The following is a 27,200-nucleotide window of genomic DNA, read 5'->3' as shown; positions in this document are numbered from 1 at the left end:
TTCACCCTTAGTTTTAAGAAATTCGTATCACTGTGAAAATCGATCACTTTTTTTCGCCAATAGAAATTAAGACTTCTATGAAAGAGGCATTATAAAGCTACCCTTAAAATGTCAACAAATTATATAATAAAACGGTGTATGTTTGACCCAAAATGAATCAATCTAGAATACAGAAGTTCACGAAAAATAAATGGATATCTTTTTGCCAAACCTGCGATATTTATATTGCATTGTTGACATAGTTATTCCGAAACTCTGGATAATACTTACGGTAATTTACAGAAATTAGCTACTGATTGGAGCCTACTAATCGGGATCATTGAAGCAAATTAATTAAGCTCTGGGCATTGCATGAATTTTCCAGATGACCGGAAACGATTAATGAAAAGCATATCACTTGGTTTGCTATCGTGAAAGCTCCTCCATCTGGGTCGTGGAACAAAGCAGTAAATCAAAAGTCGTAAAAGTTTATTGCGGTTCCATCGCACCGAATGGCGGTGGACAAAGTTGCGCCATGCAGAACGCTCTCCTTTCACCAATTACTGAACTGATCCGAGATAGATGAGGCCGAATCGGAGGAAATATCAGTGAATTTTCCCGCAATCCAATAGCCAATTTGATTCAACGTTTCCCGTTGTGACAGGCAACGGAATCAAATCAAATTTCATTATCATCGGCGAGATTCGGGGACGATTAAAAGTGAAATCGCGATACCGGCTGTGGGTGGCGGTTTGTTTGCGAATAGTCACCAGGCAGGCGTCCAGGGTAGCATCCCCTCGGCACGGCATAATAGTGGCAAGGGCACATTTATAGTACTTTATGGGGTGTTTAATTTGTCAATATGGAGTCTCTGATTCAACGATACTGACAGGAAAATAAACGATTACCATCTAGGCGGGTGGACTATCAAGGCGAAAAGGAGATGGGAAACAACATTGGATTGAATAAGTTCAACAGCCAAAGGGTAAAAAATACATAAGTTTGCGCTATTCGTGAGGTGAATTTTGTTTTATTTATATCATCATGATTCAAGCTCGCATCGATCAAACAGTGGTCGAGGGGTGAATTTTGTGTTCTAGCAATATGCGTTCAGTTTTACTAGGGGAGATTCTTTTGATAACTTTAGTACTGCACGTGGGAATCAATCCTTTAGTAAACTGTATCATTTTCTTGAGACTGTAGTGCTTACTTGTTTTTTTTTTTAAATTTAAACAACTTTGGATAATTTAACAGTCGGAAACTTGAGGTTTACGTGCCGACTTTCGGGTAAATAGTGGGATTTTGCTACATACCGATTCGCGTTTTATCGCTCCCTGTTCAGTTCCTTCGCGAAGACCGTCTTTACACCGGGAAGAACGTTGTGCATCCGGTTTAGTGCTGCCGATCGATTTTCCACCATTTGGAGGTGGTGGAGGTGCAGCAATGCTAACAGGTCTTGGAGACGCTTGTCTTCGGCGGTTAGCCTTGGCAGGAAGAATTGGACTGTAGCTGCTCAGCTCCTCTTCGACGGAGACGGTCGAGCTACCCCCAGCGGATCCGTGAATTAATGTAGAATTTTGCGGAGCCATTTAGTGTCGAGTCTGTCGGGGAAGTGGAAAGGAAATCAAAGAATATTTAATCAATAGTTCGTGGAATGTAGAATGTTTATTTTATAGATTTTTATTTCAAATAGAAAGGGATGTAAATGAGCTTTCTAGTTTTAATATAATATAAAAAATAGTGAACGAGCCTAATTGTTTTTGGAACGTAGATGTTATGAATTTTGTCAAAAACGAAGAAATTCATTCTCAAAAATTAATAGACATGCAATGTTCCCCCCATGATAGAAAGCAAAGTCATTTCCTGCCATGATTTATAAAACGAAACGAAAGCTATGCTCATTCCGACATGAAAAACGTGCGTTTTCTGTAGTGGAAAGTAGCTAAGATTTCGTTCAGATTGATAAGAAAACATTCTCGGCTGGCATTTGCGTCAAACATTAGTGGCATGCTTGCTTATGTGCTCGCGAGGCAAACGAACCTGTACTGATTTATGGGCCTGTTTGTTGGGTTAGTATTTTTCTTATGTACTGGGCAGGCGATTTCTGTCTGTAATCAAAGCGATATTAGCATAATAGACTGCATGAAACGACGAGGTACATCTACTGTGTTACTCTGAATGGGTGGACTTTCCAGAATGGGAGCAGCGGCACATGTTGTTATTGTTTCCGTTCTGGCATGTGTATTATTCTTTCATGCAAATAAGTAAAGCACACAAAAAAAACTAATTAAAAATACCGATTGAAAGCCGCTGATAAAACGTGGCGCTTGTTTCAGTGACGGGGACTTTCTCTAGTTTCATACTGAAGCTTGATTTGGTTTCGAATCGTCCGGCCGCTCGTCGCCGGGAAGCTCTAATACACTTACGTTACCTTGGGCTCAGGAGAAACAGGAAACCTTAAACAATAATGGCCGGCTGTGCAGGAAGTTCCACAATTTGAGCGCGAGGCAAATTTGAATAAATATTCTTCGGACTTGTTCTACCACAGGGTGAACACCGAAAGGTCGAAATGTGGGTGGTTTTCTGGGCTCATACCGGGGTATCCTTCGTACGAAAAACTAGCGCACATAAATACCGGTACGTATGGACATTACATACACAAGGGTACAAGTACTTGGTGGGAACTTGGGGAGAAGCCCATTTCGTTTAATACGAGTGTAATCAATTTAATAGTGCACAGTTATTAAGCTGGCATGAGGAGCACTTTATTTAGTACTTTGGGCGGAGACGTCGATTGGAGTTGTGGAAAAACTCAGACACGCGAGATGGTGGACTGTGTAATACATAACATAAACACATACAACAGTGCTGTTTATTCTGAAAAGTTATGTTTTATAGTTATGTAAAACTGGAAAACTAGCAGCTTAGTGGCTACAAATCCGTTCGAATCTCTTCACATTGGATTTTAGGTACCGGTTGGATCGGTAATAACTAAATTCAGCAGTGAAATTTTTGATTTTGATGTTGACATGAAACAGCAGGCAGTACAACCGCACAAAAAGGCAGCAGTCACCGACTGCACTTCGCCGTGAATTAGAATTGTAGAAGCAACAGGAGCGCAAGATTTTTTGTCTCTGCGTCAAGATTTTTTGTATGTGCGTCATACCAGAAAGGCAAAACCCAGCGCTCCTGCTACTTCGTGTATGAAATCAAGTAAATAGTTATAATATTTTTGAATCATCTTCATTGCGAAGCAGATATAAACTCAATTATCAAAGCAGATATAAACACCATGAAAGCAAATTTACGCATAAGAATTACGTTGATGTAATTGAACCGGTAATTGAAACCACCGTCGTATGAACTCAAATTTATCGCCACAGGGCGGTCACAGCGGATACGACAGCTCAGTTATCAAAATGCCATGACATTTTGTGCTCATGATATTCTCGAAAATCGTGACCGAGAATGAATACAGTAGCTATCTATCCAGCATTCACGTACACTACCCCAAAGCGAACGCTGTGGCTTTGACTACTGTGAGAGAGTGCGACAAAATGAACTGCTCTCTTTATTGCTGCCGTGTGTCGTGGCTCTCATGATTGCGCCCAAGTTCTCGTGTCATTGGTTACTGTTGAACGTAGTAGCTGCGTATATCGTTAGCAGTGACAGTCTTATACTTGGCGACAGTTTAAAAAAATGACAAATTTTCACACCTTTGCACCGCACACAGTGTGCATGAACGTTGTTGTGTACATTGTTCACTCCGAGTAGCATATTGGATACTCGTATAGTTTTCCTTAATGTTTAGGAAGATTGAATCGGAAGAGCGGGTTTACAAATGGAATGCATGTTCAATTCTGTTTCTTGCAGCATCTTTTATACATTTTAAAATTTGTTCTTTAGTTTGTTATTGACAAATAAGAGCCATAAAAGCAAATTTTTACCGGCAATCATTCCTAACACAATGATCAGATTGGTGCTGCTGAGATGCTGTGCATACATTTGAAGTGTTCAGTAAATATTTTAACGTATATCATCAAACAATTGTTCAACGTGAATGTTACATGCATTATTCTTCTTCATTATAATAAAAAATAAATTCTCGTAGTATTTATTTTACTTATTTAAAATCTTATTTTTCAAAAACCTCAAAAAGCGCAGTAAAAATGAACATTTCAAATTGCGTGAAGGCACGGGCATCTGAACGTATAAGTAGGATAATCTTTATCAACGAATAAAAATTCATCAAAAAAAGTGGGACAACACGCCCCCTCGAAAAAGGTTCAAATTTATAGACTTTTCGTGAGAAGAATACTTTCCCGAAGAAAGATTGTTTATCGTTATTTATTTATTTATTATCTTATACGTAATTTTTTGCAAACGAAATTCGAGGCATTTTATACCACATAATTTAGGTCATTCCCAAGTAACATTTTTAATATTAAGAAATTCTTTTAGTTGTCTTCACTGCTACATCACAAATCTTGCATAAAAACTTTAAACTCCACGAAAGTCTACGGAAAACCACTATATATACCATATTTCTGTCAACTGCACTATTCTTCATAAGGTTTATAGAGCAAAGTCAAGAATCGGTAATCGGCATGTTTCAAAACTCAAGAAACCAGCTTTACCATCCACATAAACTTTATTTGAAAGGAATAATTTTCGCTATAAAAATACAATAATGACAGATAATATTTTTCATTAATATGTGTGTGTCATGTCGGTTTTCAATGCAATCAGTAAGAATATCTTAGATTTTAATTACGAGTTTGAAGCCTTTTCTGAATGTAAAAATTTCAAGCGTTTTTTTTCGTGTATCAAATATAAGAAATTATAACTAATAGCCTTGAAATAGAAACGTTTTTTGCGAAAGCGATTTATAAAAAAATATTTTTTGTGATACATCGTCATTTTTGTATAAATTTGTTTCGTTATGTCAAAACTTGTGCATACGTTCTGAAAATGAATGATAAAAGTTCATCCTATTTCCTCGTTGTTGTATTTCGAAGTTTTTTGATGTCAATAAATGCTTCGGTATAGAACATCAAACTGGTGAACATGCAATTTTCCTTAATGAAAATTACACTTAACGTAAGTACTAATAACTGAATAGCATACAACAAATGGGCCATGAAGTACCTTAGAACCAGAGATGCCAGATCTGCAGATTTGTTTGTAAATCTGCAGATTTCGTACATAGTGCTGCAGACATTTTTTGTTGTGCAGACTTTTGAAAAACGAGTTTTTTGCAGACTTTCGTCAAAATTTACAGACTTTTGAAATTGTTGCTACCTTTTTGTTTTTTTTGCTCGTCAAGTCAGTTTAGCGTGTCATACTTTATAGAGAAATTGCTGCCAGCAAGACATACTTGCTAACTGCAGTTTTTTCGGATATACAGAATTTTGCTACCCTGTCTGAAGATATTTGAATTTTTTACCTGGCATCTCTGCTTAGAACCATTAAATTTGCTCTCACTGAAACTGAACACACACACACACACACACAAAACTAGATATCTGAAGAGTGGAAATGGCAATAATGTTTTAAAGAGAATGTTTGGAATCAATATTGAGGGTGTGTGTATGGATTTATGCTAGTACAATTTGTTTAATTTTTAGTTCAGTTGTTAGAACCGGGTAAAAGATTTTATAAAATTTTTAAAAATTATTATATTACTGGTACTAATTATAGTGTCATAAAACTGGTAGTAATTGCAGAATCAATTACAAAACTATCATAAATTATCATCAGGTCTATAAGGCATTTGAATTATTACTTATAATTATCCTGACCTCATAAACATGATACAATATTTATCTTCACGTTTCGTCTTAGACTCGTCAGTGCATAAAAGTGTACGTTGAACTATAAACATAAACCGCTAAGCAAAATAAAAGACGGTTATGTGTCCTAAGCAAAAACTTGGGTTAACCCCTAAATGATTGCTACCTGTATCGGGCAGTATACACCGAAAACAATGTTTTCGTTTGGCACTTCAGTAAAGACGTTAATTTCGGTGCAAAACAAAAAGTTACACTGTTATGCACTGACGAGTCTAAGCGAAGCCATGATATTACGATACATTTGTGGAGTTTGACCTTCTGTATCAAACGGAGTTCGCAGTCGATTCATATCGACACTAAGAATTCTTTCAGGTCGGGGCTCGAACATACGACAACTGGCTTGTAAGACCAGTGCCTTATACATTGAATCGCATACCCAGGACGACAAGTCTAAGACGAAACGTAACGAAAAAAGAAGCACAACCATGGGTTTATCCCTGAATAACCATGATACAAAAATTTGGAACCGATAAACCGATTTTTCAATGGTGTACTATTGAAATAGTTAAACGACGTTGCAATACATATTTAAATTAAATGTTCCTGATTCGATTGGCACTTGAATTATATAAACCCATAAACAAATGATTGAGTTATAGGCGCTCATAATTAGGACTTTTGATTTTTTTTAATTGACTCCCGGCCCCGCATTGTGAAGAGTAGTGTATTTTTAATGCAAAACATGAAGGATTCACAGAGAAGCTCACTGGTTACATAACTACGGTCGTTTTTATAAATAAAAAAAAATATAAAACGAACACCTCAAATTACGAATCTTAACGGCATATGTTTTTCGTTTATTTTAGCGTTCAGTTCCATTAAAATTGTTGCGACAAAAATGAAAAAAAAAACTAGAAATGCCTCTGAGGTGCGTTTTACCTAATCTACCACATCAACATTAACATATGATTCGTAATTGGCATTAACTAGACCAAGATGATCGCGCTATGAATTCACTCTTAGCGAGAAGAAAGTTTTAGCCGACACAGTCGTAGAAATTTTTCATTTAATGGCATTTTTTTCATTTTCTTCTACACCCGGCGGACTATTAACAAGTGTGAACAGGCTCAAACGAGTCGTTACGAACGGTATCAACAACAATGCGAATGAGTCCATTACAAACATTTACAAATTTAATTTACGATTGTTTTGTGATCCCGATCACAAGAATACAGTAAAATTGTATCGAAATTGTACCTCCCGGTGATAGTTGCTCTATTTTGTTAATTTTTTGCTATTTAAACTAATATATAGACCAGAATTATAATGGAACTAGTTATGTACATTTTTTCATAGATTGGTAGGTTGGTGCATAAGGATTTTAAAGGCTTGTTGTCATCTGTTTGATTTGATCGAATTATTAATACACTTCAACTTTTTTTGTGGAGGAACAACTTACTTTATACTTTATACTTATATTACTTGATAAGTTCTTATCGTGAATATCTCTTATTGTATCTAACGTATCAACATATTTTTCACTACGTGCCATCGGAAATACGATGTATGACATAATCACAAATAATTTAAAATTAAAGTTGAGAAGGTTACAAATGAAATCACATGAAAAGAAATTCCTTCACCAAAATTGTTTTAGTATTGAATCACATCTCACTGGAAGCAGTTCTGCTGTAAGACGTTCCGAGTGCGAGTTTCGCTTTACACAAAAGCGATTGCGTCATCCAGATACTGGTCGTTTGCATTGGAGCAAAATACAACGAAAAGAAAACAATGATGGTGAACATTATACAAAATCAGCCCTTCTTATGGCTGAAAATGTTTTTTAAAGATGCTTCTTTGCAAATCGGAGATAAAAATCATCAATTTAGTGCAAATCTAGAATAATTTGATTGGCTTTGCGCACTTTTCGTAGTGCGAAATTCGCACCAAACGAGTTCGAATAAAGCCAACATTTGAATGCTTCGCGCTCGAGAAAAATGTTCCAAACAGTGTTTAATATCGTAGAGAATTCTACAATGTGCCCCTATGAATGTCAGAAATGAATACTGTACAGCATTTTAATAGTTTCTTTCACTGAAATATGCAAATGTAAAATGAAATAATCGACATAAAAATTCTTTATGTTGCTATTTTTGTGGCCGTTAGGGCCGCACATTTGTGAAAAAATTACAAATGAAATCACTTAAAAGAAATTCCTTCACAAAAATTGTTTTAGTATTGCATCAACTCTCACAGGACGCAGTTCTGCTGCGAGACGTTTCGAGTGCGAGTTTCGTTTTACACAAGAGCGATTGCGTCATCCAGCTGCTGATCGATTGCATTGGAGCAATATTCAACGAAATGAGATTAACGATGGGGAACATTATGCAAAATCATCTCTTCTGATGACTCCAAATCTTATCTAAAGAACTATTTGAATTATTTATCTGTTTAAATATGCGAATCGGAAGCGGAATAACCTGTTTAGTGTAGGTTTACATCCTGATAGATTCTATATAGAAAATGTTCGCATATTTGTCTCGGCTCTTTTCGATTTAGATTTTGTGTGTATTGGTTTGAATGCGTTTTGCTCACTTTAGAGTGCGCATGTGGTGTCAGATATTTCATTGTTCGTTACATCTGCGTTAAATTAGAGGAGAATTTTCGTATAATACTGAATAAAAAAGTTTTTTAACGTGTATGTCATCCTTTTTTCTTTCCGAACATTTTTATATGACGATAGATTGCATCGATTAAAAACATCGGCTATGCTCGCAGCAAAACCGAAATAGTAATGAATGTTTTTTTTTGCATTGCAAAATTATTTCGCTGTTGCTGGCAACTGAGTAGTTTTGACGTGAGTACGTCTTACATTACTGTGTGGTGCCTTTCAATAATTTACCCTCTGGAAGAGTGATAAGCTTTTGATCGTGAATATATCTTACTGTTTCGAACGTATCAGTATAGGTAATTTTGTCTACATGCCATCGGAAATGTGGTCATCAACTTATCATTATGCTTTCATCAGTGTGAGACAATCACATACATCCAAAAATTGAGATATTTTAAACTTTTGAAATCAAGGAGAAAAGCTTGCTTATATTTCTCGCATTCGGTCGACGGTTTTTGATGTGGTCAGGTACGTATCAATCCAGATGGTTAACCCCACGTGTATAAGAATAAAGCTATGGTCAATCTTCAATCATTTCTGGTGCGTCAGATAGAAAAGGAGTAGTGGTTTTACCCAATTCGATACTTGCGTGGAAAATAGCATTGTTATTCACATTGAACAGTCCACGCCAAGTGACTGAAAACTGTATTAAGCATTATAGCCTGTTAGCACTATACTGGGACGACCGGGACGGGATGAGGAAAAAAAACGTCCTGGATAATCCCGGACGGTCCCGTCCCAATATAGTGCGAACAGGCTATTATTCAATTCTTTCTTATCAAAAGAAAACTCTCTCTTACTTATTGGTCGATGTACTTTGAATGCTGTTCGAACCAAATACGGGGTAATTATTTTCGACAATATTCAGTGGCTGAAGTTTTGCATTCAAGGAAAATACCCTCGAACTTATTTAGTATGGAAGCAATGTCACAATTTGGCTCTTGTTACTACCAATAATCGGCCCCTAAGAACTAATTGAATCCATTGAAGTTCTAGTGTCGATATTAATGAAATTCGCACTTTAGTATAGATGCACCGTTATAAATCTCGAAGCTTACACAAACCGATTTTCGATATTCAAAAGTTTGAGGGAAGCCTGTCAGTTTTATTCATGATCACGTCATCCAGTTATGAATTCGGCATTACTCACCCGGCTTTTTTTACAATACGTCGCAAGAATGATAGATTATTAGAACGTTTTTCACAGATTTCAGACGAAAACATGCATCACTGATGATGAAGGGATTTCTCAAGTAGAAACTCAGATTATAAAATGGTACTGAATTCCATATTTTTCACTCGTTCGATTTTTTTTCGGAATTTATTCCGAACTGACAATGTGGGGTGGTCTGTTTAAACAAAATGGTCAAATGTCACACAAGAAGCGCAATAATAAGACTCCGGTTTGCCTATTCTTCAATCATGACATCAGTAATGAATTATTGTAACGTCGTGTTATGCCTTTGCTGTGATGCCACCATATATCAAATCAGAAATATTTAACAACAAAGCACCCGACCTAATGCTGGACAATGAATGAAGTGAAGAGATTTGTGATGTATTACGCATAAATAAGCGACGAACCCAGCTGAAATGAAGTCTAAATCGTGAAATCCGCCTTTCCTTTTGATATTAGTTAGAGTTGCGCGGAAGTACACAGCGCAGCATTATGCAAGTCGTGCAATTAATAACGCTTATCTTTAGTTGGTTGAAGCGCAAAAAGATGTGTAACAGATTTGCTCACCGCGCCTAATGTGCATTATGGGCTTTCCACTTCCATAGCAGATGGCGGGATGGTTTCAAATCGTAGATGCGGATGAAAGTTTCTCCAGGTGATTGTAGTGCGCGGATCGTTTGGACAATGCAATGCGTACATAGTTGAAATAGTAGTGAAAACATTAACCGGATGGAAGTGAAGAAAACACATCAACTTTTCCGCTCTAGTTGATCTGTGGAGCAGTAGGTGTCGGACCAGCGGCGGCGTTGTTTATGCACGTGTGAAAATGGTCTGCTCGTTTGAGTGGCCGCAGAGAGGCAAATGATGATTAATCGGTTGCTTGTTGAGTCAGACCGAGAACTAATCAATGCAGAACTTTCTGGGGGAGTTTGGTAACACTCCGTGCGGTGATTGCGAAAGGGAACATGCTACGTACATTCAGTTCAGGGGCTTGTCGGAACGCGTGAAGAGTAGGTAAAGGCGCTTCAACTTGTTTTGAACAAGTTTTCAGCAATTAACATACTAGTGGCGGATTGTACAATCGCTTAAAATGGGTTGCCAGTAGATGGATTAATTAGTAGTCCAACAGTTCTAAAAATTAAGTAGATACCGAAAAGTTTTCAGCTATGATTTAGTACCGAAACCGCGAAGTTAAACACGGTATTGACGCACTCTCATCACTTGAAACTTTAAATTGCTGAAATCGTACAACCCGTTTCCGGTGCGTGTTTCCAGACATGTGTTTTTGTGTAGTTATAATCTAATTCAACATGATCCGACAACTTACTATGCTCGTTGTGTAAAGTACGCAATAAGTACTAGAATGGGTTAAGAAATATTTTTTTGAAATTTACTCTCAACAATTACATTTCATTTTGATTAATATTTTTATTAATCGTATACGGTTCATAGGCTTTATTGAAACTTGTTTGTTCAGTGATATTGATCTCGGATCAGTGAAATAAGATTGTGAAATTCGAAGTAAAGACTAGTTTGAAAAAAAACTCTTCTTAATCCACCTAGTGGTGTGATAGTGCCGTTTTCTTGCCATTGAAAGAGTCTCATTAAAACATATTACGTGATTGAGAGAATTGATAATATTTTTTGACCCGAACTCGGACAAACTTTTGACAAAAAATTTGTTCGCGTTGCTTCGGGTAGTTCGCAAAAGCTCACGTCGCATGCTCGACAAAATTTCAGAAACCAGAGGTATAGGATTTGATTTTCAAAAAAAATCATCATTAAAAAATTTGAGAAAATTGATGAAATCTTTATTGGGATCACTAGATTAATGATTGAAAATGATTTCATGCAAATATTGGTCGCGGCTTCGCTTTAGATGGCCCATGCGCAAGGTCCAGTTTTGGCGCACACCCTCCAACACATCGGGCGGTTTTCACGAATAATACTACCGGTCCATAATTCACACTAAAGCGTAACTTTTTTGGGATGCATTGGTAGCTCTTGCAATGCTTCTGGTTGGTCTTCACTCCAGAGGCGAGAATTTTGTTTGTTCCATTCAACCAGAAATGAGCTCCGTCGCGGAACACAATTTTTCGATAAAAAAGTGGATCTTCCTTCAACTTTGCCAGCGTCCATCGATGATTAAATTATAGACCAAACGACGATTTATGATAAAATTATATACCAGACTGAGCAAGTTTGACCATGGCACAAGACATGGTAAGTAATAATTAATTTAAACTTGATCATTGGAAAAATCTGAAATAATTGTGCGGATAGAAAAAGCACTACTTGTCGGTTACGTCACTTATATGACTATATCTCCAGAACTGGAAGTGATGATCATATAAGCTTTAAACTTGATCAATGATCTAATAGTACCTTCCAAATGATCCTAAGACTGTTGAAATCGGTTCTTTCATCTTCGAGAAAATCTAGCGTGAACTTTGTCGGTTACTTCATTATGCGATCATATCTCCGTAAATGTCAGCCAATGGTAGCTTTCAAAGCAGCTGAAGCCTGTTGAAATCAGTTCGGTCACTTCCGAGAAAATTGAGCGTATCACAAAAAGTGTGGTTAGCCGGGTACTTCATTTCAAACGAGCCTAAGTTAGTTGAAATCGGTTCAGCCATCTTCGTAAAAATTCAGTGGATTAATAAAACGTGAAAAGGAACACATACATGCACACACAGACATTTGCCAATCTCGTCGAACTGAGCGAAATGGTAATTCTCCAGCAATTCTAATACATTTACATAGAAAACATCAAAACGTATTTATCAGTGAGAGGACATCTTTTATTTGAGCCTTACGGAATTTCGATCGGTTTCTGTACACGATTTTGTAATTTGATTTTTTTTTTAATATTTTGACAACTTCGAAGAATAGAAATTTTCTGCTAATATGTCGGTATACTTTCCTGACGAGAGTTAGAGTGTCATGAAATTTTGTTCTTTCTGAAATTTAAACTAGAAACAGTTGTGATCAATTATCAAATAAAGTTTACACCCAAACCTTCGTTTACGAACACTTTTTTTACGTTATTCCCTTTTACGTAACTCTTTTCACGAACAAAATCCCAAATAACGTAGAATATTTTTACGAACCTACTTCGTCAAAAGAGGCTTTTGTATGAAATGGCGACTTGAGTAGATTCCGGAAAACAATGTTTGTGGTAGTTCCGAAATTCAAGATCGCGACTTACGATTGGTCGATATTTCTTGACAACCCTTAAAATATTGGTGTTTTTGGAACGGATTTGATGTGTACGTACCGGAAAGCGATGTTTTAGGTAGTTTCGAAGTCCAAGATGGCGACTATCGGTCAATTGATATTCTTTGAATACCCTTACAATGTGGATATTTTCGGAATGGATTTGATGTGTATAAGTACCAAAAAAATATGTCTTCCTTCTGAAATAAAAAATGGCGAGTTCGATATTCCTTGAAATCTATTCTCGGAACGGATTTGATGAGTAGGGGCTGGAAAATGATGTATGGGGTCATTTCGAAATCCAAGATGGCGACTTCCGGTTTATAGATATTCATTGAATACTCTTATAATTGGAATACTTTTGAAACGGAATTGATGATTAGATGCAAGAAAACAAAGTTTGAGGTTGTTACGTGATTCAAAGGTTTGAAGAGCAGATGCCGGGAAACGATGTTCAAGCTAGTTTCGAAATGTAATATGGCAACTTCCGGTTTATCGATATTCTTCGGAAACCCTTAAAATAAGAGTATTTTCGAAGAGGATCTGATGATTAGATATCAGAAACAATGTTTGAGCTCGGTTTGGAATTCAATATGGTGACTTCTGGTCTATCTATATTTCTCGAAAGCGCTTACTTATATTCTAAGAGGTTTCAAGGAATATCAATAAACCGGAAGTCGCCATATTGAATTTCGAAGCGAAACCAAATATCATTTTCCAGCATCTACTCATCAAATCCGTTCCGAAAATACCAATAAACCGGAAGGCGCCATCTTCGATTTGTAAACGACCTCGAACATCAATTTCTAGCAGCTATTTTTCAAATCCTCATATTGTCATTGTTTCAAGAAATATTAATGAACTGAAAGCCGCCATATTAGATTTCAGAACGACCCCAAATATTCACAGATAAAAATATTTTGTGAATTTACATTTATTTTCATGCACATATTTGGAGCAGATAATTGAATGGAAAGTTACATTACAAAACTAAGCGATTTGTAAATATACAGCCTTGTTCAAAGAAAAAGTAAATGCATTTCAATGTAATTTTACATCAATCATGGTTTTAAATCAGATTTTCGTTTCAACTGATGTTTGTTTAATAGTACTATTGATTTACATGTCGTGTAAGTTTCATCTCTTCTTTCTGTGTTTGCTTTTCGACCTCTGCTCTTCTAACATTCCGAAAATATCCATATAATTAGGTTTTAAAACTTTCACTGCACAATCTTTTTTTACGAGTTGAATTCCAAATAACGTAACTTTTTCTAGCAAATAACTCGATTTACGAATCCCCGTTTAGTTCATGAATTGAGGTTTAGGTGCATATAATCGTGTTGAATTCGAAGATGCCGCCATTTTTCTTATATACCTGGATCATAGCAGAATATATTCAAACGACTATGTTTGCTTAAAACCGTGCTAAGATCGAAAATGTGGAATAGTCTTTAGAACGAGATCCACGAAGAGAATTTCGAGAAAGAAATCCATGACCAGTAATCGGCAAAAGCGGAATAGAAGTTTTCTGGTTTTCAGTCATTTCTGGTTTTCAGTGAAAATCGTATACTGTGCAGTATCGATATTCAACCAAAGCTTCGAGAATCGATAACTACAGGAAACGATTCACAATGACTTTTACCTGTTGGTGCTAGTATTCGTAGAAGTTTTGTTAATTTTATTCAACAATATAAATTTTTTGGTACTGCTTAAGTTCTAGAATGCCGAGGGCATTTAGTTTTGGTTTTCAAAGAGGTTTTAGAGTGTACTAACTTTGATATATCATATTTCAGACTCTCTTCATAGTCAGACTTCACAGATTTTCAATATATTAAAAAAAAGTGAGAATTGAAATTCAACTAAATTTCCATGCAAATTATATTCTGGTTTCGTCTTGCCGTAAGGAAACGCGTGTTGTTGGCTCTGATACTCTCTTTTGTAGAATTGAGAGACGAAGACGCATCCCCTCTATTCGTTAGTTTTGAATGCATTTAATGAGACAATTAAAGAAAACTAAAATGAGACTGTTGGTTTGTATTCTTTCAATGAAAATATTTCATTCTTTCAATGAAAATTATCAATTTTAAGCTTAGTTTTGTGCCTTTCCCATCCAAGCAGCCGTGTTATTCGTCACTATAGACGAGTGTGACCGGATGTTGTCCTGATAGAAAACGACACACGATAGCCAATGGTAGACGTTTTTAATCAACCATTAGCCTTAAATGGTCTAGTTGTTGGTAGTGGAGATGTACCATTCAATTTTGTTAAAATGGAAGCAACTCTTACTAAATTTCTTCCTCTTTTGAAATAGAAAAATTAAGTTCACAATATCAAATATTATAATAGGTGGCTCACGACGCTACGTAAGCTACAGAGTGGATAGCATTTTGAGAAATTATCGTATTTGGCAAAAGCAAAAATAGATAAAAATATCGTACGAAAAGTATAACTTAAAACGAGAATCCTGTTTTTTTTTGTGCAAAACGTTAATCATTTATTTTAATCATTCGATTCGATACCGTTTAGTTTCAAATTATGCTTTTTTCCCAAAATTGAAATGGCGAAATCGTCTTTCGCATCTGGGGATCTCCGTGTACGGAGCAACAGCGAAATAAGTGGAAGCGGCGGAGAAAAAAAAACGGCGCACTTTGGGTAAGCATGAAATGGTTAAACTAGGTTTTGAAAAGTGAATCGGAGCTGCACAGGTCAGGGTGCGGCAGGGTAGCGTATTAGTTTGATCGATATTGTATAACTAAAGTTAAACCGAGCAAACATTCAAATGTAATCTTCATCATCTACTCCCTGCCACCAAACCACCAACCACGCTGGGTTCGTCGCTGCTTGATGGCGCATGCATTGTTGCAACTAGCTTCTTCGATCGATTTCAAAAGTGGCGCGGACTTTAATTAAACGCTTCGTATATGATATGATTTGAAAATTGCTTTGATGAGATTTCTGGGGCGGAGATCTGCATATGTGTGTATACTAAAAGACGCTACTGCTGCCAATATTCACATGTCGAAGTGTGCTAAGAGAGTAATTGGTGGTACATTTGTTCGTTATCCGCTTGCAGTTTCGCTTTCTTTCACTGGGACTGGTGCATAAATTTCATAATTTGTGTTTTCGATTTGATTTTTCTTCTTCTTTCGTTTGCATGAGAGCAGCATGTTTGCTCTGGAAATTATTTGTTTGCGAAAAGTTCGCCGTAGTCTAATAAGGCACAGCCTCCGAAGAGCGCTTCGAGACAATACGATTTCACACCTTTCAATTATATTGCATTGACTTGTTGGTGTGTTGCTATTGTTTGGTTCACAATGTGCAGTGCGACTGTCCATCAGTATCGGTGTGGCACCCCGCCAATGGTTGATGTTAGGATCATCATTTGCACATGGCCCTCTAAGATCGTTTTTTTTCTTCGCTGGGCTAAGGTAGAATCATGAAGGGGGGGACGTTTTCATTTTCCAACGAGATTAGGAAAAGAAATGTTTGAGCCACCTTTGCTGCCATTGTTTGACGATAAGTATAGTGTGGCAAAGTGTGTAGTTTGTTGTGATTTTATAGTGATGAATAGTGTTGTTATGTTGAGTAACAGCAGTCGTGAGAAACGGTTTTTATTATGTCTTTTGGGCGTAGCAAATTTCGCTACTGAATAGAATTGACCTTCTACTTATTAGCCTAAACTTTTGGAGGACTCAATAAAAAAATGGAATGCTTGATTTTATGTTTGTTGCTCAAATCTGTAATTACTCTAGTTTACTTCAATTATTTGCATAGGGGACAACGGGGCTAGACCGGACAGGCATACATATCTTCTAAAACAGCTATTATTGTGTTCTATGAATTGAATTTGTAAACGCGCTTTCATGTGACAGACAGACGTCAATCAGCTGAATGACGTTGAGTCAACTTAGTTTGGCGTCAATCGTATTCGTTATTTTACTAAAATTTCTATTTGATTTTTCATAAGAAATTTTTAAATATTTTGAGTATATTTGATTTTTGTGTGTTGCAAAGTCTGGTCTGGTTTGTTTTTTCATATGTTCATTCCGTGCTGAAACCAGTGTTAGTAAATTGCTTTCGACTACGTGTAAAATAAAATTGTTATTATGTCTCAAAAATTCATTGTCTGTGCTAATCCGGACAAAAAAGTGGGACTTATTTGGACACATAATTTTCGAGCTTATTAAAACGTTCATTGTATGTAGCGAATCAATCAAAAAGGCTTCAATAAAGACTCCAAAGTCAGTTTTAACACAAACAATTCAATACTGCTGGGTGTGAAGTTTCGAGACAATACCTAAATCCTTAGTGAAGAGGATTATGTCTCACACATGGTTGAAAGTTTTGGCGCCCTACTGTATTCGACCTTCATTTCTGTGTGAAACTTTAAGGTGAAATGTAGCGTCATAAAATGCGCGCAAAATTTTATCCGCTTCAGTTGAACGAACCGTCGCACAAAGCGTACCAAGAAAAACGGACACATAGAAACAAGAACTTTTTTCAATGATTGAGCACAGTGGGCTTACCTCTCGTTATATTGGCTTGTAAAAAAGACTGGACATAATGGATTTTTGAATTCTTCACACATTGAATATATGCTAATTCAATCATTATTGTTAGTGATTACTCTTACACTAGGGCTATAAATCATGAGTAATTATGAATGATTAACATGAGGTTATATGTATATGTATTGACTAACTTGCTAACCATGTATATGCCTGAGTTTAGTAGCAAGCATGGATTCTCCTTCAAAAGAACGATTGAAGACAAGAGAATATTCAAGTATTTTCGATATCTTTGCCAGTCGTTCACCAGGCCCTTCCCGCCGATGAGATAGAATTTACGTAAAAGTATTCACCATTAACTTTTTTTCGGAAGCCACTTTCGGAATTATATGGCATGATGAGTCTAGAAATGTCTGTTTCAACGATAACGAACAGAAGACCAAAGAGCCTCTGGCGTCCGGTGCCAGAAATCATCAATAGTTTAATAATTTCTTAGATTACATTATTGGAATACATTCCAATTATAACTAATAGTTCATCATACCATGCAGTTAAAATTATTTAGTGAATCTTTTCTCAAGCACATATTTGGGGCACGAAATTGAATATAAAGTTATTTCGTAGTTCATTATTATTCAATCGACTTTGAAAGCAAAATCATGCGTTGATTCATTTTATTCATAATAATTGAAAAACCAATGAATTCCAATAAGTTTTCCATGCTGACTGGCTCGAAGCTGACCCTCAATGTTTATCACTTTGTTTGTATACCAAATTAATGAACGATAATACTTGGCTTATATTCATTTCATTTAGTAGCTTGTCAATGTTGAAGTTTTAGCTTTGCTATAAAAATTGCTGCAATCTAAAATAATACCTGTTCTACGATATTACACTGCCAAGCATTATTGCTTCAGCAACATCAATGCATTGAATTCAACAGAGTTGGACATTATTAGCATTATAAATGACAGCTACTTAGAAAATAAACGATTTCTTACAATACCCATTTTATTACATTCAACTCGTTTTTATTTCAACACAAAACCCAATACTGCATAAATTTGCTCACGATATAATGCCACCGTGCCCACCGTGCATTTCTCACACCACCTCAATACGAAACAGCAGCGCGCCAGCAATAAAAAAATGCAGAAAAGTTTATGTAAACTTTTTTAATTTTCGGTTGTTTTAGCTAAACTTTTATAATTTTGAGTTGCATTTTCAGATTCTTTGTGAAATTCTGCTACAAACACTACTTTTTAGTTCTAAAATCATCCCCGTGGGACGGAACAGTGACCGTTTATACATTTCAAAAACCAATTACGGCTCGGCAAAGCAAAATTTCAAAATTCTAAGAATACTTAGTTATGATAAATTTGATTTCGAAAACTTAAGTGTTTTTGGTTTTTAGAAAATCGGTCTAGTTTTTGAATAATTGATCAAAAACGCGATTTTCGCATTCCGCTACATTTCACCTTAAAGTCCGGTTTAGCCCCGTGGTTCCTAAATATTGGAATTTGGGTTGGTCCAAGAAGTATCCGATTTCGCCCCATAGAGTGTCCGGTTTAGCTCTGCAGCTTATGATTTTATGCCTTTCTTATATAGAAAGGTTATGCAATCACTATTGAAACCGACTTTTGAACCGAGGCCCGGAAGACCGAGTGTCTTATACCATTCGACTCAGTTCGTCGAGTACTCAAAATGTCTGTGTGTATGTGTGTGTGTATGTGCGTATGTGTGTATTTAACGTTTTTTTGCACTAACTTTTCCCGGAGATGGCTGAACCGATTTCCATAAACATACACTCAAATGAAAGGTATTGTGGTCCCATACAAAATTCCTGAATATTATTTGGATCCGACTTCTGGTTCCGGAGTTATAGGGTAAAATGTGTAAAAAAATGAAATTATGTGATCTAACTTTTCTTATAGATGGCGCGACCGATTTTCACAAAGGTCCTGCAGTCCCATACGTAGTTCCTGAATTTTATCCGGATCCGACTTTCGGATCTGGATATATAGGGTAAAGTTTGTTAAAAATTTTATACGATCACTGAAAATGGTGGAAAACCATAAAAAAATTCTAAATCGACCTTAAATCTTCTCCAATTGATAGTTTTCATCAGTAGACGGTCAAACAAACCTATTTCGGTTATTGTTTTAAGAATCGAAGAAAATTATTTTGAAGAATACCGCAGTATTATATATGACAGTATGATTGATATGAGAAAGGTATCATTACACCACTAGGTGGATTAAAACAGGAATTTTTTTAGGCTCGCCACGTCATCGTTTCATTTTAGGGAAACTAATGCATCTTTTTCCAAACCACAAGTTAGGAATCGCAGCTGAAGGTTGAAGCAACACAACGGTACAGATAGCTTGGATAAAAACTAGTTGTAATGGACGCTTTTTTAAATTTCCTAAGTTTTTGGCTTAGCTCCGGTCTCCCCTATTTTAATCGTAGCTGGACCGAGCCTTCATCTAGCGGCAATATTGAGATATTCATAAATGTATAATTATATTTATTTCGAGAATGTGGGTATTTCATTGCAATTGCAAACATAATTTTGAATGATTCGGGTAGAAGTGATGTAAATTGCCCCTTAGCGCTGATGCATTATGCCTCTTGAAATGTCGATATAGAAGAGAAGCAAAAAAGGAACTATTATTTGCATAAGAAATTATTTGTGCAATAAATTAATTGCAATTGGGAATCAACATTTTCGATTCTCCCTATGTTACATTTTGCCTAAAGAATAATTATGAATCTATAAAATTATGTTTTAAAACGGAGAACCCTGCTGAATCGAGAGTGGGGCATAATATCCATCGAGAGACTGTTCTGAAAAAATTGATATATCAAAGATATGGCTTAATTTCATTGCATTTTCAAACCATAAATAGAGACATAAGCAGTGCTAGAAGGTAGTTACTAAATAACAACCGACTATTAGACATTTTATACGGATTAAATGTTTATTTAGTCGACACAAAATCTCACATCGATGAGTGGCCTAATGATATTTCCAGTTTCTTCATATTTTGCAGAAGACGACAACAGCCAAACTTGTTTAGTTGAAAGATTCTACGAAAAGATAATATTATAGTGATAAAACTTTTGTTTAGAAAATTTTTGAATGATTAAAAAAATAAAGGGGCGTTTTAGCTGTGACACTTTTTACGACTATCCCCTATAAAAGAATTCTTTAAACCGGAAGAAGGATAGGAGAATCGGTTCGATATTCAGTGATTTTTCCTTAGAATTTTTATTTATTTTGGGTTCCGATTTTATTGGTCTGTTTCCATACACTCCAAAAAATTTGAATATAACAGTTGACTTAATCCCTCACACGATGTAATTCATAAAGACCTACTTTGTCAAATGACTAAAGATTTTATTTGTAACGACTTAATGTTAGATGAGCTTGAATTTTACTGGATTCGACTGTTACTTGCGTTCTGCTAACTGGTGCGACTGAATAAATTTAAATGCACCTTTGACCAGTCAAGCAGATGCATGCTCCTGTGGCTCAGTCGATTAACAGACGTACTTGCGATCCAATGATTCTCTCGGTTCAAGTCGCGGTGGATGCTTGCTATCAGTATTCTTTTTTTTCGATGAATTTCATGTCATGGAGTCTTAGACACAATATTAAATGTTCTTCGGCGTAAATTTGAGTGAATTGCGACGCTCCATTTATGTGCATCTAATAAGATGTAAATTCACAGAGTTTTTTAAGTGTGTACGTATAGAAATATACACAGAAAAACAATATGAATTTCACAGGTGATATAATTTTACAAACGATACAATTCATAGCTACTTAAGTTGTCAAATGATACAATACTCCATCCGTACAGAATTTTACAGGCACCGACTGTAATCTGAACTCGGCTACCAGGTGCCACTGTATGGGTTTTTATGCATCAATTATTCGTCAAACAGATATGTGCTTCTGTGGCTCAATCGATTAACTGGAGTGCTTTGTGATCTAATGTTTCTCGACTCAAGTCGCGCTGTTGCTATTGATCTTTTGTTTTTTTATTCCACTCGATTTCAATTCATGTAATTTTCAAATCACACAATTTTACATGTTCTTGAATATAAATTTGTGTAAAATACGACGCTCCATTTATGTGCATCTTATAAGCTGTAAAATCGCAATATTCGATCGAACTGTGTAAACTTTCTTGAAAAATTTGGGATATAAAATCGTTTGTTGAAAATTATTAATTTTCAAATTAACTTAAATATTCAACGAGAAGAGTTTCCATAACATATTTTTTTTGAGTGTCGGAGAAAGCAACTTTCAGATTTTTTAATTGTAAAAGTCATGCTCTTATTCACAACATGAAAAGTTTGCATTCTTTCTAAGTGTGTTGTAAAATATTAATTATTTAATGTACGAAGTAAACGTAAATCTTGATATGAATAAATTTAACGTGAATTATTCAAGTATGAAAGATTGCGTGATGTGAAATCACACAATACGAAACAATCATGTAAACTTACGTTTCGCTAGATGCACATAAAAGGAGCGTCACAATTCACACAAATTTACAACCCAAAGCATGTGAAAATAAATCATGTAATTGGTTTTACAGCTGATTCAGCTGAATTTGACATCGAAACAGACACAACATTTAATTTTACATGGCAATGGAAGAAATATTTTGTCTCAAAAACCTGTTTAAATCCACCTAGTGGTGTAATTATGCCTTTCTCATATCAATCATACACTCTTAGAAAAAATGAAATTTACGCTTGACGTAAATTCAAGCATGCCGTAATTTCTTCGGCGATGACACAATATTACTTCTCCTAACATGTAAAAATAAACTTTGCATCTGTATCGATGTAAGCTTCAGCTACATTAACTGTGAAGTTACTGATATGACTCATCTTTACATGCTTTGAATTGTGAATGTAAGTGAATCGCGACGCTCCATTTATGTGCATCTTCAATGATGTAAATTTTTCTTAGTGTGTACTATCATATATAATACTGTGGTATTCTTCAAAATAATTTTCTTCGATTCTTAAAAGAATAACCGAAATCGGTTTGTTTGACCGTCTACTGATAAAAACTATCAATTGGAAAAGATTTGAGGTGGATTTAGAAAACTTTTTACGGGTTTTCGCTCTTTTCAGTGATGGTATAAATTTTTTAACGCACTTTACCCTATATTTCCGGATCCGGATGAAATTCAGGAATTACGTATGGGACCGCTGGACCTTTCATTTGAACCTAAGTTTGTGTAAATCGGTCGCGCCATCTATGGTCGGGGTTCGAACATACGACAATTAGCTTTTCAGACCACCATCCTATGCATTGAACCGCCAACCCGGTCTGAAAACTGCTTACTCGCTCTTGTGTACGAGCGGGTTTCCTGTTTCTGGTTCATTTAGGAGATTTTTGATTACCTTGGACTATCTATATCCTGCAACTTTTCTTCACTTTTTGATTAAAATAATTAGACGTTTTGACATTGCTAAACACATCTATGATGGGATGGGTCGCTTTATCAGCCTAAGCACTGTATTCCACTGGAATTTGAAGTTGTCGTTCCGCTAACCGCCAAATTTTGGCTTCCGATCGAGCCTGAACCAATCCCGGTAGCATTTTTTAACGTTACTCGCCGTTGAAGGAAGGATTCCGAGTGATTTTTCTATGTCCAAACTTTAGTGCAATTTTTTCACGTACTTCGTTTTTTCGATTCCATTGTCAAAATAATGCTTTTGTTTTGGCGAGCCGCATGTAGGTCGTACAAAGACATTGTGATAGAGCTGTGGTTACATTTTTTTTATTTATTTGTCTTGGAGTAAAGGAAAAGTCCAGTGAAGTTGAGATTTTAATTCTTTATATTGACAAATTGGGAAAATGTAAGTCATGATTAGATTTTACTGTGTGCATACCTTATTACTTCGGCGCTCATACAGTCATTGCAAAAAGTTGAGAATCGAATGCAATAGTATCAGAGTGTCTTGCTTGCGGACACACTATTTCACACAAAGGTAAAATATTCATGATTTAAAATTTTCGTTCGAACAGCTATAACCTGAAAGCGAGAATTTCTTCTCGTCAAACTACGAGAGTTCCAACTCGTTTCTTTAAATATGTACGCCATTTAACTAGAGAGCTTCCACCAAATTCAAACGATTACATGTTGAGCCACGAATTGTCATATTATATCTATATCAAATGATACCGTAGGACGAAAGGCTGTCACCGTTACTGTTGATGACTGCCGACGGGTAGCTGGCATTTGCACGCGTCGCTGATTTTGCCAAATTTAAACGATGGCACGAAAAGATCCACAGAATGATAGCAAATAGCGACTGTGAATTCTCCCAGTGCCAAGGTCCATAATTGGTCTGGTATTTCTTCTGCGCAGGCCGGCGTAGGGGTTTGGTTGGAGTGCATTAATGTTGTTAGAAGGGGGATCTGTTGGGACTGTTAGGAAGTAGTTATTTTGAGTTACTCTACCCTAATGACGCATTATCACTGTCGCGTGGATCATAAAGTACGCACTGACTGAATCGGGTTGATTGCGGCTGCACCTGGGGCTTGTGTTGCGTGTGTTCAGCTATCTTCGTTATAATCTTCGTTTTGGGTTCTCTTCTTCCTCTTCTTTTTCTAGATTTGACCATTTGAAGGATCTTGATTGCTACTGACGCCGTTCACAGACGAGTAGACTGGTGAAAGAGTTTCTATCTTTTATCGTAATCGTTCAGTGGAACTGGGCTCCGTGTGCCGTACGGTTGCAACAACCCAACGGCTCAGAAAGGTGTGGTCAGGCGCGGTTGAAGTTCTCAGGATGAGAAGGAGACTGCCTTGTCAAAATGACTGCTAGTACATAGGTGGTCACGAAAGCCAGGGAGGAAGGATGTCGTAATAAAAATAAATCAGAAGTTTGATGGTCGGCAAACTGCACATAGTGCGTGTGAAATTTGTGCAATGTAGTTTTTCTCTGGTTATATAAGATGGAAAGGACTTTACGCTTAATATACCCACGACTGTCGGTTGACTGAGCAATTTGTCGTTCTACTACAACTTTGTTAAATTTTTCTTTATGTATTTTTTTTTGTTATGCCACAATAAGCTACGATTTGTGATTATTGTCTTTCATTTCTTCAATAGCAAACAGTATTGTTGTCTCTGTTTTGCGATTTTGCCGGTTGTTTTTAAAGGATTAAACCTGCTACTTTTCGAATAGACTTTTGCAGCAGAATGAAGATTTCACGCCGATTCTGTATCCGAATACATGACAGCTGACTTGTAGGACCTGTGCATTACAATATGAACTACCGACATAGGAATACTTTTATGTATGTAGGCATTTTTGACGTTCCTTTATTTTTAATTTTATTTCTTTATTTTTTGTTCGCGATTCAAATTCTAAAATCCTATTTAGGATTTCAACCTCAAAACTTATGACCAAAATTCGGGATATAAATTTTCGATTTGGATTTTGGATTTCTAAATTTTAGAATTGATTCCTTAACCAGAAATTAATTCCTGAATTTAGTTTCAGAAATCGATTCTAAAATTCAGTTGCACAAATCATGTCTAGAATTCTGTTTCAGAGTTCATTGCCAGAATGTAGAACCTGCATGTAAGAACTAAAGATGGTTGGTGGGAGAGTTGTCATTAGATTTATCATTTATCACTCAAATATCAAATTTGAGAAGTTTTTCTACTGCTTTTTTCATTGCTGATTAGGAAACAATTTGAAACCACTGTTTTGTGCGAAAAAAATTTGCTGGAATGAAAAACATACAAGTGTCCGATGTAGCACAGGATGAAGGCTCTCGTTCTAAATCGTACAGGACTGGACAACGAAAATCACTATTTTTGTCAGGTATTCTGGTATATTTACTTTACTGCTAATATTTAGCGGAATTTAACATATCCTCCTTCTGTGTAAGAACCCAGCTAACTAAATAAGCAAATAATATCCATTTTGAGTATAGTCGTTCGGCAATCGAAGATTCAGTTGCTCGGATTCTTCGAAACAATAACCAATTGCAAGACTAGTAATTTTTTTTTCGGAAGGAGTTCTAACATATTACATATGATTCATAATAACAGTCCTTCATATTCTGAACTAGGGATGGGCAAAACTGTTCGTTCTAAAGAACCGCTCAGTGCTTGATAGTTTTACAAAAAAAAGTTCTGATGAATCGTTCTTCTAAAATTTAGTAGGTTCCCCCGAATAAAATGAGTATCATTAATTATATTTTGTATTAAACAAATTCAATAATAGTGAATGCTTTTTGACATATTTTTACTAATAAATATTCGCTTTTGTGTACTTATATACGCAGGTAATGTGTGCATTCTCTTAAAGAACTCGATTTCTTCCATTTCAATTAAAAAAAAATTGAACACTATCATTCTTTTTTCAAGAACTCTTGTTTACTCATTCTTTAGAGAAAGTAGTTCCTTTGGGTATCTCTATTCTGAACCACAGGTTTAGTTCCCTGTTAAAATAAATCGTCACTAAACTTTATGTACCTGTTATACAGAAAATCTAAAAAAACTTCGTTCTAAAGTAGACTAAACTGATTAAGCTTAAAGTACTTTTCACCATTGTATTGATATTAGTGCGGTAAAATTTCATTTTCAATCGAATAATATCAGATAAAAATAAAATTTATGATTACTGGCCGTCAGCATATCGATACAAATTCATTTGACATTTGATGCCATTTTCAAGTGAAGCTCCCGGAATTCATCGTCAATTGAATAATCGTACCTGGTCATTCGAAGTTTTGTTTGCTCAGTTTCAAGTGCCAAGGAGTCTAGCTGTTTCATTGTCTTCACTGTTGGTAGTGAGCAAGTTCGAATGAATAGAATTATAAATGGAGTAAAGTATTGAAAATGAACACTGAAGGAGAAAACTATCAATATATGCATATTCTGTAATTGATATTTCAGCTATCTGGTTTGTCTTTCATCTATTATCTCGAACCAATTCGAATGTTTATTTAAAAAAATAATTGACGGTGGTTAAACTGAGCTTTGATTTGAAGAGAATCGATTGACGAACCGAATGCTGCCAGTTCGGTACGTCAGCGATCGTTGTGTGTGTCAGAGTGTGGAGCTTACTGCAGTAGAGAGATCATGTTTCACATTCGGTCTCAATTGAATTGAACGAAGTTTTACTGCACAAATTGGGATGGATGCGTTTTTGCGGCCCACTAAGTTCGATTCCCAACTTCGTATATAGGGTCTGAACCAGTAGACGGATGACCACAAGGGTAGAATCCAGGCGCGAACCCAAAAAATAAATTTCAGGGGGTGTTTCAAAACATGTTGATAGTTTTCTACACGAATGGAAATATATGTATAATTACATGAAAAATATTTGATTGTAAAGTCGTTTGTTGAAAATTATTCATATTATAATTGACTTAAATATTCGAAGAGCAAAGTTTTTTGAATTTCGGAGGGGGTTTGAACCCTAAAACACCCTGTATAAGTGCCCAGTAGAATCCAATTTAATTAGTAATAAACAAATATCTCTTTTTGTGCTCAGTAAAAATTTTTACGGTTATGATCTGTAAATTATTATTCGCTCTGAACAATCCTTTAGAATTTATCAACTTCACAGTCGTCTGTCTACGAACTACTGGGTTTCAGTTTTCAGGTTCCTATAGAAATATGACGGCAAACGCACTTCCATTTTACTAACATAATCTTTGAACTTTTTCCCAAACAGTAAAAGTTTTACCAATTTTCTATGAAACTATTGTAAATAATTAGAATTTATAGTGGAGATTACTGACCAATTCGGAACGAATCTGAGCTATTGAATTGAGTTTTCGGTAGTGAATATGTAAAAATT

General features: G+C 35.9%; 1 protein-coding gene across 2 annotated transcripts in view; it reads right to left on the bottom strand.

The window, feature by feature from the left end:
• Nucleotides 1–27,200, bottom strand: part of LOC131435787 (uncharacterized) — a 48,375-nt gene that overhangs the window by 16,398 nt on the left and 4,777 nt on the right. For both annotated transcript variants that reach the window (XM_058603981.1, XM_058603982.1), the window contains one exon: nucleotides 1,293–1,580. In XM_058603981.1, coding sequence (XP_058459964.1) covers nucleotides 1,293–1,568 — 276 coding nt within the window. In that variant the 5' untranslated portion in view covers nucleotides 1,569–1,580. The remainder of the gene's footprint in view (nucleotides 1–1,292; nucleotides 1,581–27,200) is intronic.

Source organism: Malaya genurostris, chromosome 3 (assembly GCF_030247185.1).
Source record: "Malaya genurostris strain Urasoe2022 chromosome 3, Malgen_1.1, whole genome shotgun sequence".
Classification (NCBI taxonomy): domain Eukaryota; kingdom Metazoa; phylum Arthropoda; class Insecta; order Diptera; family Culicidae; genus Malaya; species Malaya genurostris.
The sequence above is the reverse complement of the archived record's forward strand: the minus strand, read 5'-3'. Positions and strand labels throughout refer to the sequence as shown.